Source organism: Rhineura floridana, chromosome 2, assembly GCF_030035675.1.
Source record: "Rhineura floridana isolate rRhiFlo1 chromosome 2, rRhiFlo1.hap2, whole genome shotgun sequence".
Taxonomy (NCBI): domain Eukaryota; kingdom Metazoa; phylum Chordata; class Lepidosauria; order Squamata; family Rhineuridae; genus Rhineura; species Rhineura floridana.
The window spans coordinates 90,523,288-90,540,077 of NC_084481.1; the positions used below are offsets into that span (position 1 = coordinate 90,523,288).

At 42.2% G+C, this 16,790-nt stretch overlaps 1 protein-coding gene across 18 annotated transcripts in view; it reads right to left on the reverse strand.

Annotated features, from left to right (window-relative positions):
• The window catches only part of TNS1 (tensin 1), a 471,254-nt gene that overhangs the window by 19,375 nt on the left and 435,089 nt on the right, over window positions 1–16,790 (reverse strand). For all 18 annotated transcript variants that reach the window (XM_061609240.1, XM_061609243.1, XM_061609248.1 and 15 more), the window contains 5 exons: window positions 16,276–16,483; window positions 12,128–13,005; window positions 9,425–9,511; window positions 2,221–2,352; window positions 151–243 (listed from right to left, as the gene is read on the reverse strand). In XM_061609240.1, coding sequence (XP_061465224.1) covers window positions 151–243; window positions 2,221–2,352; window positions 9,425–9,511; window positions 12,128–13,005; window positions 16,276–16,483 — 1,398 coding nt within the window. The remainder of the gene's footprint in view (window positions 1–150; window positions 244–2,220; window positions 2,353–9,424; window positions 9,512–12,127; window positions 13,006–16,275; window positions 16,484–16,790) is intronic.

Here is a 16,790-nt window from a genome sequence, read left to right on the forward strand (position 1 = left end):
CTGCACCAATTGCAGCCTCCGGACCAACCTCAATGGTAGCCCCTTATCTTCTATAGGACCCAAGATAAAGGGATGGGATCAAGCTATTTATAAAAAGCAGAGGGAACAAAAGATTTATCATTTTTTAACACAAAATAATAATTTACTTACCAAAATTTGGTTCATTGGGGCATCCTTTTAGTTTCACACCTTTAGGGCTAGTTTCTATCAGGAAGTGCCTAACCAGCTCATTAGTGATATCTCCTGTAAGGGCAAACCAATATTTCAGAAGAGATTCTAATTAAGATATAGAAATTGGGCCATAAACCAATATCATGCTGCCCTTCATTGAAAAATTAAGGGGAAATTAATTTTTCACTGAAAAATTAAGGGGAAATTTCTCATTTATGACAATTGATCTACACTAGGGATGGGCAAGAATTTCGCTAAAATCAAACCTGGCACTAGATTTCTCTATAGTCTGAACATTCAATATCTTTACAGAACAATACTGAATGCTGCAAACCTCTGTGGATTTTCCCAACAGAGTTTTTTTTTAAAGAGATATCAAATACAACAATATCATTGTATTTTCTGTGCTGTGCTGCTGTGCAAAGTGAAACTGACCAGTATGGTTCTTTGCTGTGCTAACATGAAGGATGAGGTTTTGCTTTGCTAAAGTGAAAGTGATTATTTATTTATTTATTTATTTATTTATTTATTAAATTTATTAGTCACCCATCTGGCTGGCTGTCCAGCCACTCTGGGCGACGTACAAAATAAAAACATACGAATACATTAAAACATTAAAAATCTCAACAATAATAATAAAACCTAACCCACCCCAGTACGTATAGTAGGGCCCTGCTTTTCAGCACTCCGCTTTTTGGCATTCCACTAATACGGCGCCAGAGGGGCGATCAGCTGTAGTGCGGGGAGCTTCAGGGGCTAAGCACTGCCAAGCAGCTGGAGCTCCCTGTGCTACAGCTGATCGCGCGCTACAGCTTATCAGCTATAGTGCACAATCAGCTGTAGTGCGGGGAGCTTCAGGGGCCAAGTGCTGCCAAGTGGCTGGAGCTCCCCGCGCTACAGCTGATTGCTGTCAGCTACAGCCGCTGCGCTCCAGCTGACAGGGATCAGCTGTACAGTACAGCTGATTGCGCCGGAGCAGCAGCAGGCTTCGGGCTATGTCCCACTTTCCGGCAATTTCTGCTTTTTGGTGGGGTTCTGGAACATAACCCGCCGTATGAGTGGGGCCCTACTGAATCTTTGTTTTGCTAACCTTGCACTGTTCAGCATTATTGCTTTGCTAAGGTAAAACTGACCAGCATGGGTTTTTGCTTTGCTAATGTAAAACTGACCAGGCAATCTCTCCTTTTCTTTCAGGGTAACTGACCGTGCCATCTCTTGCTTTCAGTGGGGCAGGGAGAGAGAGATAGAGTATGATTAAGGAACAGAAGGAGGAAGCGAAGGTGGGGATTGAGGGGGTAGACACTGGGTAGGGAGAAAGTTCCTTTCCTTTTCTTTCAGAAAGGAAAACACTGTTAGAAATAACAACAATATCATTATTTTTCAGGAGGAAAAAAATAAAAGGATAGCAGAAAAATAATAAAAACAGACCACCTGCTAATTTGGCAGAATGCAATCTGAACCAGGACCAGCAAGCAGATCCCATTCCTAATCTATGCTACATGTTGGTGGCAGGTTATTTCCTCTTGTTGAGCTGACATGAACACTTAGAATAGAAAGACAGCCCTCCGGCATGTGTACATTTGATTTCTAGCAACTAGAAATCGCCATGTAAGAAGCAATGCAAGCTGGTCCTCAGCTTCACTATTTATGGCACAAGGCTGTTGTACTGACAACACAAGATGGCATAGCTATTTGCAATCCAGATTAAGAATGTGCTGTATAGGGAACTAATCATATCAGTCACAAGCCCCAGTTTCCCCTGCCACAGCTCAGTTCCCTTTTAGAAAAGTTTTTGATGGCATGCAAAATTTCTCTCTGTTCCACGATTATAGAACACATTTGGAACCTACTTTGAAAACATAGACTTACTATTAGAACAAGCCACAAATGTTGGCAGGGATATGTATGCAATGGAATAGCCCTAATATATCCCATTTGCATTAACTGATTTTGGCAAGGTTGAGAGAGATCTGCCGTTTATGTGCTCTATGAGAGCTAAGGGGCAGATTGGGTGGGGGAGAGACTGTTAAAAGCAAAAGAAGGCTGTACCTTTCTTGCTCTGTTGTAAAACACCAGGAGGAGGAGAAGCAACTTTCATGGCCAATCCATAGGCACCCCGGAAGGAGTGGCTGTCTCGAATGATAAAAGCCCCAGGTTCCTTGTCTTTCAGCAGCACAATGGCTGGGAAAGGAGCAGAGCATATCACATGCGATTAAATGGATCCAAGCAGTAATGAACACTTAGTGTACAAATATAAAAGAACTTAATAGGTAACAGAATGATTAAATGTGCAAGAAAGGGCTCTGAGGCTGAATGACTCTTGCTTTCTTAATAGTGATGGACTGACTCTTGCATTTAACTTGGAATCAATCCACTGGAAACATTCATTAAGAAAATGTACTCCCCACCCCACATTGAGTTATCCTAGGGATGGCAACAGGGGCCAGGAGGGCCATAGCAAGCTACAAGGCAGGCTTTAGGCCCCCTCATATTTCTGATAATTAAACAGAAATATGCCAGGATCCTAGAGCAGCAGCGGTCAGCAGGGAAGCACAGGCAGGTCAGTGTTGCTCACCTGCCTTCCCAATTTTGAACTCCCTGTGCCTTGCCCCTTCTCATCTCAGCAGCAACAAGGTGTTGGGAAGGCATATGAGCACCGCCCCATTCACTGTGTCACCCCACCTGTCTATGGCCTTCATGCAGACTCTAAAGTGCCCACCTCCAAAAGGACCACCCCATTATGGAAAAAAGCTCTGATAAGATCTGCAGCCACTCTATCACTTTTCTAAGCATTAGGCATTCCTATGAATATGGGCAACAGCTGTCATGACAGACGGGTGCATACTCTCAAAGATGACAATAGTCAAAGTTCCTTCTCATTTCATGTGCAGTGGTGGAAAAAAGGATACAGTCTTAAACAAACAAATACAAACCACACAAGTCATTCTCAGCTGACCAGGCAAAAGATTCCTACTAAAGTGCCTTCCATTCAAATTCTATATAAAAATATGTATTTTCAAAGGAATTGATGAGAAACCAAATGGCTTTGTTGCATAAGAAAAGCTACAAAGACAATACAGTGCCAGCATTCACCAGCTTGTTAAGCAACATATTTTGATAGAGGCTCCACAGAAAGATAAAAGTTCTGCACTGCAACCCCACAAGCATTAACGGATCTTGAGGCTTGACAAGTGTTACCAGTTCAACACTGGAAGCTCAGGTCAACTGGAACTCTGCACATGCCCTGGAAATGTTTTTCCATTTTGGCTTTGTTTGAGCAATGAGTGCAACACTACTGCAAGCAATGAGAGAAAGCTACAGAATTCAAGCTAAGTATCTTCCCATCAGATGTGAAGTCCTAGTGGTTTCCTCAAAATATCCTCTCCATTGTAGCTGCAGTACCAGGAACTTCCCCACTACAGCAGCAATAATATTAGTGCATGCCTAATTAGTTGTCAACCTTTGCCATATCTAATCCGGGTCTGTATCTCTATGTTCTTATTCAGGTATTAATTAACTCAAGGAAAGTGACAACTGGGCATTCTCCAGAAAGCATATTTCCTCCGTAATTACATTGTCTAAATTTAAGTTTCCTTTGAAACATCTTCAACTTTCCCCACAAGGGAAAGTTACATGGCTTGTGAGTTGTGATTGGTCTAAGACCACTATTTGTGCCTTTTGTAATTTAATGACCTTCTCTCTACCCCTGTCCTTAACATTATCACCTTTGTGTTAGAGGTAATATGCATCAGGAAGTCACTTTTCTAAATGTGGGCATCTCTCAATCCCCGCGTTGTTCAGTCTTTCTTTACTGTGGGAGTACCATGCTCCACTTTTCTCTCCAGTTCAGTCCCTTGGATATTGTCTTACTGGACTGCTCCACACTGCTTTTCCCCAGCCCTGTGGATGTCTTCAAGAGCCAGGCTTTTTCTGCTTAGCAAGATCCCATAAATTGCCCCCACTCCCCACCTTAATGCTTCTCAAACATGTTTGTTGTTTTTTGCTTGGATTAGTCAGGACCCTTGTAGGAAGCACAAGCCAGTGGTATCTCAAAAGGAAGCTTTTAATTTTTTTCAACCTTTTTAACCTTATTGGGAAGAGCCATGGGGTGGTGTTGGTTCTTTCTTTAATGTAATCCTGCACTTCCTTTTCCTGTTCCTCCCCCCTCAATTATGTTTTAACATATGCCATCTGGCGCAATAATATTGCATTTTAAGTGTTCTCTATACGTTAGTGATATCCAATGGAAATTATATATAAACTTTAGATATATCCCCCCCCCAAAAAAATATGGTGCAAAGGAGTAAGCCTATATAAAGAGCCCTACTGGACCAAAAATTTATCTAGCCCAGTCATCATCAAGATGCCTCTGGCAAGCCCTGAAGCTTGGCATGAAAACAATTTCCTTCTCCTGTTGTTGCTCCCTAACAGCTGGCATTCCCTCTGAACCTGGAAGATGCATCTAGCTATCATAGCTAACAGCCACTGATAGCTTTATCTACCATTAAGTTGTCTAATCTCCTTTTAAAGTCTTCTAAGTTGGTGGCCATCACTACATTTTGTGGTAGCAAATTCCATAGTTTAACTATGCACTGCGTGAGGGAAGTACTTTCTTTTGTCTCTCTTGAATCTCCCAACTTCTGTCTTCATTGGATGGCCCTGAGTTCTAGTGTTACGAGAGAGAGGAAAAAACCTTCTCTATCCAGTTTCTTCACACCCGATAGAATTTTAGACAACTCTATCATGTTTCTCTTTATTTGACATTTTTCTAAACTAAGAAGTCCTGATAATTGTAGCCTCCTCTTATAAGGAACATTTTCCATGTATTTTATAAAAATTGTTAATCTGCCTTATATACTGTTATATATTATTATGTACCATTTGTTTGCATGGAAGTATGGAATACATGGCCAAGAAATAAATGTTATCTATACTAATTATTATTATTTTCTCTAAGTCCTTTCATTTCTTTTAACACCCTCACTCATTATCTGTGTAGATTCTGATATCATTTGTGAGCTTCTTCCCTTTACGGATGCTCTAATTTTCTCTCAGAAAACTAATAGCTTTCCCTCTAAGAGCCTCCCACCTCTGGACTTTTAGCCTAGTAATGGGTTATGATGTCAGCAGTAAAAACTGTATCATGGGACAGAAAAATGGCACTGGGAGTTATTGGGTGGAGAGTGAGGGGATTCAAAACATTAGCAACATCACAAGTATGGGAAAAAAGACACGTTCAGGCCTGGTCTATTTCCCTTCTTTAGGGATGTTTTCTCATCCACTTGTGCATTTTAATGTGAATGTCCTTCTGTGACTTGATTAAGAATGGCCTTGCCCCAGAGAATCTGATCTGAAGCAGGGCCAGCCTCCATTCAGCAACAGTCACTTTACGCTTGCAAGGCGAGACATGAAGGAAATGAGGGGACGTGTTCTTGGATTAAGGACGGATCTGCAGCGCTGGGCTGCCAAGTGCCTCAGCTGTTGAATGGGTGAGAGGAATTGCTGTTGACAGAGACATAAACAAAGTCCTTTAAAGGGGTCATCCACAATTATCTGAGTGGCAACTTAACAGCATTGCCTGGGCACAGAAGCACATTATTAATCATTATTCAGTGGCCTATGACCAAAATTGTGACCAATATGTTTGCGAAATCTCTAAGCCTCAATATATTGAAGACCCCAATATAGCATATTCTTATTTGCTTGTCATTGCGTGTAAACTTGAAGCCTCATTGGCCTAAATTAATGTATACACTATGATTTTTAAAAAAATGTAATATTTAACATAGCACAATACTACTGAAGTTATTAAGCTACTATCATTGGGTGCCTCCCTTTTTTCAGTCACTGTGGTATAGCTCTTCATGCACGGTCGCATGTCAATAGAGGGATTTGAAATGTGTAGCCACGTCTGTTGTAGACTTCCCCGTTACATGTGTTATTAGTGGTTCTAACTATCTATTTTAGGAGGTGAGAAATTGCACAGAGGTGAGGATGAATTGTTAATCTGTGCTGGGCATGAAACTGTACGCTGCTGAAGCTAGTACAAACAGCAGAAAGGTCTACATTTCAAGGCACTCTTAAGTGGAGAAATGTCTTGCTCCAATTTCATATTACCCACTGGATCTTTCTACAGATCGCTTTGCATTTCTCTCTCCATACCAGTGGCCAAGCTTAATATCCACTTAGGCCTAAATGTTGCAATGCCAAATGCAGGTTTGTGTGGAAAAAAATCCTGCACTCAGGTTGCTGAAATGTGTGGTGTAACGTCAATGCACTGTGTGCTTCCTCATCCATGTTCTATATTATAATTGCTACTGGGAGGGAGCAGGGAAGCTCACAGTATGATGACATCACATGGTGTACAAACATTACAGGGAAGAGGGGAAATGTATTCAGTGGTGGACTTGTTTTTAATATCCCATCTGGTTGTTCCCTTAGTGAATCAGCAATTGGAGACTTCTAAGCATCATCCGCCTCTACTGATAGCTTTTCATCTGTCATGGATTTTTGGCACAAGGGTGATCAGTGAAAAGTTGAGGCTGTAATGTGGCACAGCAGATGAGACAGACAGAACCCAGCCTCTAAAGACTAAACTAAAGATGTCATTATTCACAATTTTTATAAAATGTGCTTAAGCTGGCTGCTCTTACTTGGAAGGAAAAGCTGCATTTAGGGGGCCATTTTGGAACATGTTTACTTGGTTTCCCAGCCACCTGCCACCACCATGACAATTTGTCCCCAAAGCTGCTATTTACTTCAGGAGCAAATGGCAACCAGGTGAGGGGATTTTCAACAGGAAACAGGTGAGGGGCCACAATCCAGATCAGGAGCACATTCCAGGGTGGGGCCCTACATGGCTGCTTTTCCTTCAGAACAAAAGTAGTCAGCTTAAGCATGCTCTATAATAAGCATTATTAACCTAATAGGCAGTATGGCCCTTAGAGCCAGTTTCAACACTACATGTGTAGGTTGCTGAATATCCCTTATGTGCAACAGAACCACTTAGTGGGCATAATGTTTTAACATCTCCTAATCACACACAGCATCACCATGCCAACATAGTGCATCCCTGTGGTGGCAAGAGCTTATAGATAGATGCAGTTGGAATAATACACAGGATAAGAAGTTTTAAGGCACTGTGCCCATCACATGGAGTTCTACCATGGGGAGGAGCTATTCATCTGCCTTTCCATGAGAGCCAAAATATTTAAATTAACCCTAACAAAGAGCCAGAGAAAACTGGCAGGCACAGATTGAAGCCCGACAAATTCTGAATATTAGTGGATTTAAAGAATAATAATTGAGGGATAGATATATAGAAAGCTCTGGTGCTCTTTAAACATTATAGGGGCATCATGGGAGATGCTTTTTCTGTGGAGTCCTCCCACAGTGCTCCTGCAACATGTGGGTGGGGCCAGCTGCATGGGTCCTACTCACAGAATCACATCTCTGTTGCCAGTTCTGTGTAGAAAACACGCATGATTGGTCCCACCATATTATTATGGACCCTTAAACATTGCAAGAGGACTATTAGGCGAACCTATGGAAAAACACTTGTAATGATTAAATGACACCCCATCCCAACTCTTCACATTATAAGTGAAATGGAAGGCAGTGTGATTTTATTACCCTTATGTAGAGTAGTTGGACAGAAGAATTTATTCCCTAGTTTATGAAACAAGCTTGAGAAGTCTTCGTTGTGTGCCACTATCATGAAGCGCAGCTAATGTGATCTGTTTCCTGCCCCTCTCCATACTCATTCTAAGGTCAGATCCACACCATACATTTAAAGCACTCTTATAGTGCTTTACCAGTCATGGTTTTCACCCCAAAATCCTGGGAACTGTAGTTTTGTTAAGAGTTCTGAGAGTTAGGAGACTTCTCACAGAGCTACAATTCCCAGCACTCTTTAACAAACTACCGTTCCCAAGATTCTTTGGGGGAAGTCATGACAGTTAAAGTGGTATAAGATTGCTTTACATTTATGGTGTGGGTATGACATAAGTCTTTGTTTAAGAATGTGAAAAGTGGATGGTATCATCTTGTCTGTGAGTATGTGCACATGAGGTGCTGTGAAAAAGGGCGCTGGAAAGGAGAACATTTGCTGCAGACATTATTAAAAACAACGGCTTAAACAATTGCTTAAAAAAGAAGATAAACACATTGCAGGGGGGTGGAAGTTACCTAGAGAATTGTAAGAAACATTTGGACAAGCATCTGTTAGGGGATACAGGATATTCTGCTTTAGGATAGGGTTTAGACTAGAAAGATCCATTGCAATTTCTAACCCTTTCCGATTCATTTTGTTTTCATTTTCTGGGTCTTATAAAAGTTTCAGAGTAAAATCCAACTCCCTTTGAAATTAGAGAAGGATTCCACTGTTTGGATTTAATTTGGAGGAGGGAGAGGAATACAACTAAACTTTCCATTGCTGAGCAGAGGAACAGGTAACATCCAAAAGCTTTGGACTTGTCCATCACAACTTAAAATAGCCATCAGACACAACTGGCCACTGAGTGAATCGATGCAGTGACGTGTGGATGAAAGGATATCTCCTTCAAAGGATTAAGCTACTTAATTGCATTTTATTTTTAATACTGTCAAATTGGCTAGGGTTCAGAGGATAGAAACAAAGAAGGCTAAGTTTTTGGAATACCAGTTCTATGAGGGAATGGTTGAAGGAACCAGAACTGTTTAGTCTAAAGATGTAAAGATTTTAAAGGGACGGTGAGGTGATGAGATTACTGTTTTCAAACATACAAAAGAAGCATCTATAAAGAGAATGTGAATCCACCATTTTCTGCCAAGTCAAAGGCTTATGTTGGCACATGAACATTGTACCTGCCACCACAGTCTAGGGGCTTGATGCAGACTAAATCTAGATTCTGCATTAATTTCTTCCATCACTAATGCCAATGATTCCATGTATTCAGCCAAACTATTCCTGTGAGATATAGCCTGTGGTAATGAGAATGTTATCACATTTGGTGCAGATGTATTGTAAAATGGCTAATGGTAATCACCCATGGCTACTGCAGAATCATTGTGGCTTGCAACAGGGGCTCAAGAGGACTTACAAGTGAGTCCTGTCCTAATGAAGCATCCTGGAGAGGAGGGGGAAATGGAAGAATTTGGTATTTCCTTGCTCATTTTGCAATTTCTTTGGATGCCAAGTCACACATATGCTTGGAAGTATGATTGCCATGTATTGTTTGGTGAGCCACCCTGGTTTGCTAGATCAGAAACTCACCTTGCTCCCTGGAGATCTCTGGCTTGTACCAGTACTTGGAGGTATCCTGGACAAACTTCACGTTAGCTCTAGTCTCAGGGCTGCTATCTAATAAACAAGGAAGAGAAGCAAATGGAAGGTGAAGAATTCAAGGAAAGGAAAGTTTACAGGGTCTCACCAAAATAATGCAATTTTATTCCAAACAAATTCATCTGTGATAAGTAACCACCTATAGTGCTTTTGTGTTTACTAATAAGGAAAAGAATTAGAACCCCACTCTGTAAAGCTCATTTCATGCAGACAAGTTAATTCTGAACATCCTTATGGATCAATGGCAGATTTATATCATTCAGTGGAATCGAAATATATTTAACTGCTTTTGATCACATTTGTCTTGTTAGCGTTGCCTCTGCCTTCCTCTCTGTTCTGCCTTCCCCCCACCTTGTCTAAATTAAGACTATAAGCTGTTTGGAGCAGGGGCCTGTCTTTCAGTTATGTTATTCTATAAACTGCTTAGAGGTTTGATGATTCAGCAGTTTATAAATCTTGTTAAATAAATAAATGTACGCTGAAGGCATTGTAATCCTAAGGTATAGTCGAAGCTTTAGACTCTAGAAGAGCAGGGTAACCTGTAGTCCTCCAGATGTTGTTGGACCCTATAACTCCCCTCATAATTCCTGACCCTTGGCTATGCTGCTAAGGCTGATGGGAGCTGTAGGCCAACATCATATGAAGAGTTACAGGTTCCCCATCCTAGTCTAAAGAACATAAAGTAACAACCTTACTGAAGGAAAGCAGGTCTGGGTCTGTTTAGTGCCTGGATGGGAAACTATCCAGGAACATTATATATGTCTGGAGTTCCATGATGAAAGCTAGGTGAGATATTAAAACAGCAACATTTGTGGGAAGGTTCATACAATCATCAATTAATAAATGTTGTTAGTCCAGAATAAGGGCATGGTATATATGCTCACAAATTTATTTATTACACTTATATCCCATGTTTCCTTCCAGGAGCTTAAGGTGGGTGTGACTGGTCCTCCCTGAATTTTATCCTCAAAACAACCATGTGAGACAGGTTAGGCTGAGAGGAAGTGACTGGCCCAAGGTCAGCTAGTGAGAGCTTCATGGGCTGAGTAGGGATTTGAATCTGGGTCTCCCCAATCCAAATCCAACATTTTAACCACGACACCATGCTGGCTCTTAATCAACAAAGCAAATGAGAATCACCTTAAAAGACTCTCATAAAAACACATGTTTATCAAGGCTACTGAGGGGAATAAGTAAAAGTGGATTCAAGCTGCAGCTGTACATTGGACAATGAAAAATCTGTGAAAGAAAAACTGGGAATAACCTTCCCTGGGAAGTCTCAAAAGAAGACTCAATGCATATCTGTCAGGAGGTAGCCGACTGAACATACTTTAAGAGCCGCTGGAAAAGCTGAAGTCTCTTCCAATTCTGTATTTCTGGAATTATCCTATGATGGTGATATGGCTTTAAAACTTAAGGCTTAAATAATGGTTAAAACCTCAGACATTACGAGTTGAAGAGGTACCTCCACACCCAATACCATGTTCAGTGAAGAATGATACTTTTATCCACTCAAACCATGCCAAACCACATCAGAAGCAAAAAAAACACGAGGGGAACCTAGTGCATCAGGGTAATGGTGCCTGTATGACACACTGCAGAATACCTACAGGAAGTGGATCATTTCAGGAAAATTCTTGATGGTGATCAGAGCCTCACCCATTAAGGACTGATAAGTAGGGCATATAATTGATCAATTGCTTGCTGTGACTGAAGTACTGATCGTACTTTCTCTGAAAGAGCAGGTTTGTAGTCTGGGGGTGCTCCTGGATCAATCTATTTTGCCAGAGGCCCAGGAGACCTCAGTGTCTAGGGGTGCCTTTTACCAGCTTCTGCTGGCAAGACAGCCACTGCTGTTTCTGCACCAGGATAGTCTGACCGCTGTTGTCCATGCACTGGTCCATGCACTCCAGGTTAGATTACTGTAATGCACTTGAAGTTGGTCCAGAAGCTGCAGCTGGTAAAAAATATGGTAGCATGGCTGCTCACTGGGGCAGGGTATCACCAACATGTCACACTGCTGCTGAAAGAAGTGCACTGACTGCCCATTAGCCCCTGTGCCAAGTTCAAGGTCCTGGTTTTGGTGTAGAAAGCCCTATGCAGTTTGGGACCAGGATACCTGAAAGATCGTCTTACCCCTTATATACCCAGTAGATCACTACGCTCTGCAGGTGAGGGCCTCCTGCAGATACCATGGTGTCAGGAGGTCTGTTCTGCACAACATAGGAAGTGGACTTTTAGCGTAGTGGCCCCTACCATTTGAAATTCCCTGTCCATAAATATTAGGCCAGCACCATTTATGTTATCTTTTTGGCACCTACTGAAGACATTCCTCTTTCAATAAGCCTTTTAAGTAGATACCTTATCCCAGTCTGCATCTGTGTTGGGATTACTTTTATAGATGTTTTTAATGCTTTTTAAAAACAATATGTTTTAAAAGATACTTTGTTTTAATATGTTTTAAAGTCTCTTGTTTTTAAGATGCTTTAGTTTTTAGTGTTTTTGTTTGCTGCCCTGGGCTCCTTCTGGGAGGAATGGCAGGATATTAATCATAATCATAATAATAATAATGCCCCTCGTTCCTATAAAACCTGCTCCTCAGGTGAGAAGTAGTAGCAAGAACTGAGATATTACCTGGCATCGAGAATTTGGAGAAATCTGGCAGAGTATGATGAAAGGCCATGCTGCTCCCACTGCTGGGACTGGACATACCACTGGAGATGGGCGAAGAGGTCTTGCCATTCACTGTGGCATAGTTAGGCAGACTGTTGGACCGATCCCCCGATGACATCCTTCTCTTTTCTGGGAGCAGTGGTTGGGTTGGGGTGGGACTGCCTTGCCGGTAGACTGCTGAGTCAGGGGAAGAGGAATGTGGGCTACTAACTCCATGGTAGTAGGCTGGGGAAACAGGAAAAGATGGGGTAGAGGGAGCTTGATAACCTGAGGCACTGCTTTGGCGGGACAGCGTTGGGCGCTTCTCCTCTGGAGTTGAGTATCCATATATGATGTGCCGATCCAAGTTGGGACTCCCAGAGACTGTGGATGCGCTGCCTCCCATTACAGGCTGGTGCCGATTAAGATTTGGACTCCCAGGTGTTGCAACGAGGTTGCCATGTGGCCCCATTAAGTGCCTGCTCATACTTGGGCTTCCTGGAGCAGCTACCATGTTGGCATTGACAGCTCTTCGCCCAAATCCAGGGCTAGGGGGAGTGTTGGTGGCTACTGTTCTGTGGAGAGAGTGGGGGCTTCCAGGCATAATCTGGACCCCAACTGCATTGACTTGGGGCTGAGGCCTTGGGTGGCTATCTTGTTGAGTGCTGGCTCGGCCATCGGGGAAGTCGGTACTCATATAGGCTGGGAGGCCCTGAGTTGATGTAGATGTGTTTTGGTAGCTGCTGTGTGGCGACAGCCCCTGAGAAAGATTGGTGGATTGGAAGCTGGACTCAGCAGATGGCTGGGAAGGTATGGCTATGCTGGTACTGTTCTCAGAAGGGTAGCTACTTATAGAGATCCTAGGGAAAGCAATGGGAGAGATCAGAATTCATTATCATTCATTATTCAGAATTCATTATTCCTAAAAAACATGATATAGAGCTGGAGGTAACATGGCCTTTAAGATTCAAGCATAGCAAAACCTACCTTGTCAAAATCTCTTATCCAAAGTTTTTGTTACTCTTAATTCTCCATGAGTGCCTCATGTAGTCTGAGGTCATCATGACCTTAAACCAACCAACTAACCAACCAAGTGCCATATCCAGACTCCTCCCTTTGATATCTACTCAGATAAATGACAGTATTCCTTTTTTGTTAAGAATGTTCACATTGTGCTTCTTTCTTCCTGCCATAAACTTTCAGTGGAGTCAAATCATTTCCTGTAAGGCTGTCATTTTTGCTTCATCTTTAAATTTCAGTTTGTAATCCATTATCTGATTCTATGTGTGTAAACATTTTGGAGGGGGAAATATTTTACAGTAAGCTGAGGATGGAACCTTTTTGTGTGGACAAATATATGTGTATGTCAACATGGTGTTAACAAAAATGCCTGTACTTGCAACCTCTACCCACAATCCATTAAGAAAACAAGAGCACTGCATTTAATAGAAACATTGGGTTGTATTCAACACAGTGCTAAGTAGATTGTTCCATCAGTGCAAGGATTTTTCTTTGTGCAACGGAACAATCTCCTCCCCAGATGTGCCGTTTCCCCCAACCCTCCAGAACAGATTTGGGGATGGCACATAGTATGTAGGAGGAGGAAAGCAGGAGAACCGCATTGCACTAGTGCTAACTATAGCACTAGCACAAAAAATAGTTGAATACCGCTCATAGGAATCTGTCTTATGTCAGAGCTTTGGTTCATCTAGCTCAGTATTGACTACATTTACTGGCAGTTGCTCTCCAAGATTTCGGATACATTTTTTTCCTGAGACCTATCTGGAAATGCTGGGGATTGAACCTGAAACATTGTGCATGCAAAGCATCACTGAACTACAACACTAACATTTAGTGCAGTCCACTGCAAATTTGTTTGGTGTGAAAGCCTGGTCTTTAGATGCATCATATTTACATAGAATACAACAAAAGGAAATATGTTTCTGAAGAAAAATGACAATAAGGAGAATAAGATAACATATGTTTTTCTCTGTGTATTGATTTATTGTTGCATGAGCTGTCACAAAAAAGACCCACCCCCAATTGAAGAAGGTTTATCTAAAGCCTGGCCTACAACCTAAAAAAACTCAATAAAATGATTTGGAGGGGGTGTAGGTCAGTGGGAGAGCACGTTTTCCATGCAGAAGGTCCAAAATTCAATCCCCAGCACCTCCAGGCAGGGCTGGGAAAGACCCATTTTTGGAAACCCCAGAGATCCCCTATCAGTCAGTATAGACAGTAACAAGCTAGATGAACCAACACTTTGGCTCAGTATAAGGCAGAGTTCTACATTCCATGATTAAAGTTCTGTTGAAATTCAGGGACATAACCCATCTTGACAAGAAACCAATTATACAATGCCCATTCATCCTTGTGGCCTGATTAGAACTTTGCAGTGGACTAAATGAAGTGGTCTGTCTAAACAAGGTTGTGTGGGTGGATGATGCAAGCATTGGTATAAAATCAATGGAGTAGGGAGTTAACAGCCTCTTTGGTTCTTTTCCAAATGTGACAAGAATTCTAAATTCTGTTGCATTTATGAAAATATAAATTAAAATACTGATAAGCACTCTTGGTGCTCACCTTCCTAAAACTAGTCAACCAGCACACCCCCATCACTCCAAGAGGAAAAGTGGGGTCATTCTTTATCTTGTCTTTCCTTATTCTAACTGCAATAAATCCTTCCGTATTCACTTATATGCCAAGCCCACAAATGAATATGAAGATAACCATTTCACCTATGCATACAAAAACACCTTTATCTCCGCCCCCATGTTTACAGCTTTACATATATACCAGGAGCGGGGAACATTTTTCAGGCCAAGGGCCACATTTCCTCAAGAGCAACCTTCTGGTGGCTGTAAGCTAGTGGTGGGCAGGGCCAAAAGCAGGCAGTGCAATGGATGTGCTTCTTACTTTTGTACAACAGTCTACATTCCAGCCATGCAGAAGTTTCTAACACAGACGCACATATCCATCCAGGCAAGTGAGAGGTCATATTACAGTTCAAGAACATATTTCAGCCTGGAAAAAATATTCCAGAGGGTGTGGAACAGGGCCAGTGAAGGGTGTGGGCCTGCACAAAGTCCCAAGGGCCAGTATCCTGGAGGGCTGCATTTAGCTGCCCAGCCTGAGGTTTCTCTTTTATTCATACCAGACCCTCTAATGATGCCTCTCTCAGAAAATGGCCCCATTTCCCCCCATTTCTCCCTTACTTCACACACAGAAGCATCTTTTTGTACAACCCTAGGCACATGCAATCCATATTGCCCACACTATTTTTTTTATTTTTGTACATACATATAACATTGTGTGCTTCTTTTGCACATAATGTTACTGGATTTGCTCATTTCCACAATCTTTGATGCATGCTTCATTTCATATTTTCACAACCCTTTGTAAGTACAAGTATTTTATGTTCACACATGTACACACTGACGCAAGCTCCTACATACTTCTCACATCTTCCTCACACTTATGGCAAGTTCATACATTCAGGCTTCTAGTATGTTGCCATACGGTGGTCCAACAGGGAGCACTTCCCAGCTTGGCTCTAATCTGAGGATATTTGCCTGACATGGTAAGAAGCAATGAACATGGCAAACCATCATGTGATCTGTCCAGTCTTGTGCTTTGTAGAAGAATCACTGCAAAGTGAAAACTGAAGCTGCAGGGTATATTTACTGCCGATCATGAACTCCAGAATATTTTTTGTCTCTGCCCCAGCCACCATCAGGTCTGGCTCTGGCCACCACCATCATATGGCCCTCAACAGATTCCTTTGAGAAAAATGTGGCCCTCAGCAGAAAAAAGATCACCCATCTCTGTTCTAGTCCATGCATGATACAAGAAAGGGCGGAGGAACCTATAATGACTGAAGCAGTTAGGATTATCTCCCTGCAGGACAAATGCTTTCCTGATCAGTTGACTCCAAAAGCATGAGTTGGCATGGCCTCATGTCTTCTATTTGGAGAAAACAGCCTCCCAAGATCATGCATGGAAGAGTTTATATATGTAAGCAAAAGGGCTGCAGTCTTATTGCTAGCTGTCATAGTGGAGCCCTACATAGTCCAAGCAGTATGTGACATCATCAGCCTGTTGAGATTGGTGAATTACAGCAAATTCCTTACCCATCCATGCTGTGCACTGGGCTGCTGGCAGCAACAGGGCTTGGCGAAGTGAAGGAATTGGGAAGGGACCCATTCCTCATTGATGTTGTCTCGGTGTTGTAGGCCTGTGGTGCTAGGGATGTCTGAGGCTTCCCAACAGAGCTGCCACTGCCGCCACCCCCACCTGCTGCTGCTGTACGGGCCACTGATTCCACATAGCTCCGGGGCTCTGAAATGAGGCAGAAAGAGAGAAGCAAAGATGATGAGTGAAGTGTCTGAAGAAGGGGGCCATAAAATCCTTTATTTTACTGCTTTTACAACTGATAGTCCCAATTGACATAGCTTACAAAAAATTCCATAACATACATACAGAACAATAGCAGCAATCTAAATTGCTAACATTAAGGCAAGCATCAATTGGGTCCCAAAAGCAAATGAGCTTAACGTGGAGGCTGGGGCAGATTCCTTCCCCTTCTTTCTGAAAACCTGAGAAAGGACCATTGAGGCTTTCTACTCCATGATCTTGCAACGCAGGA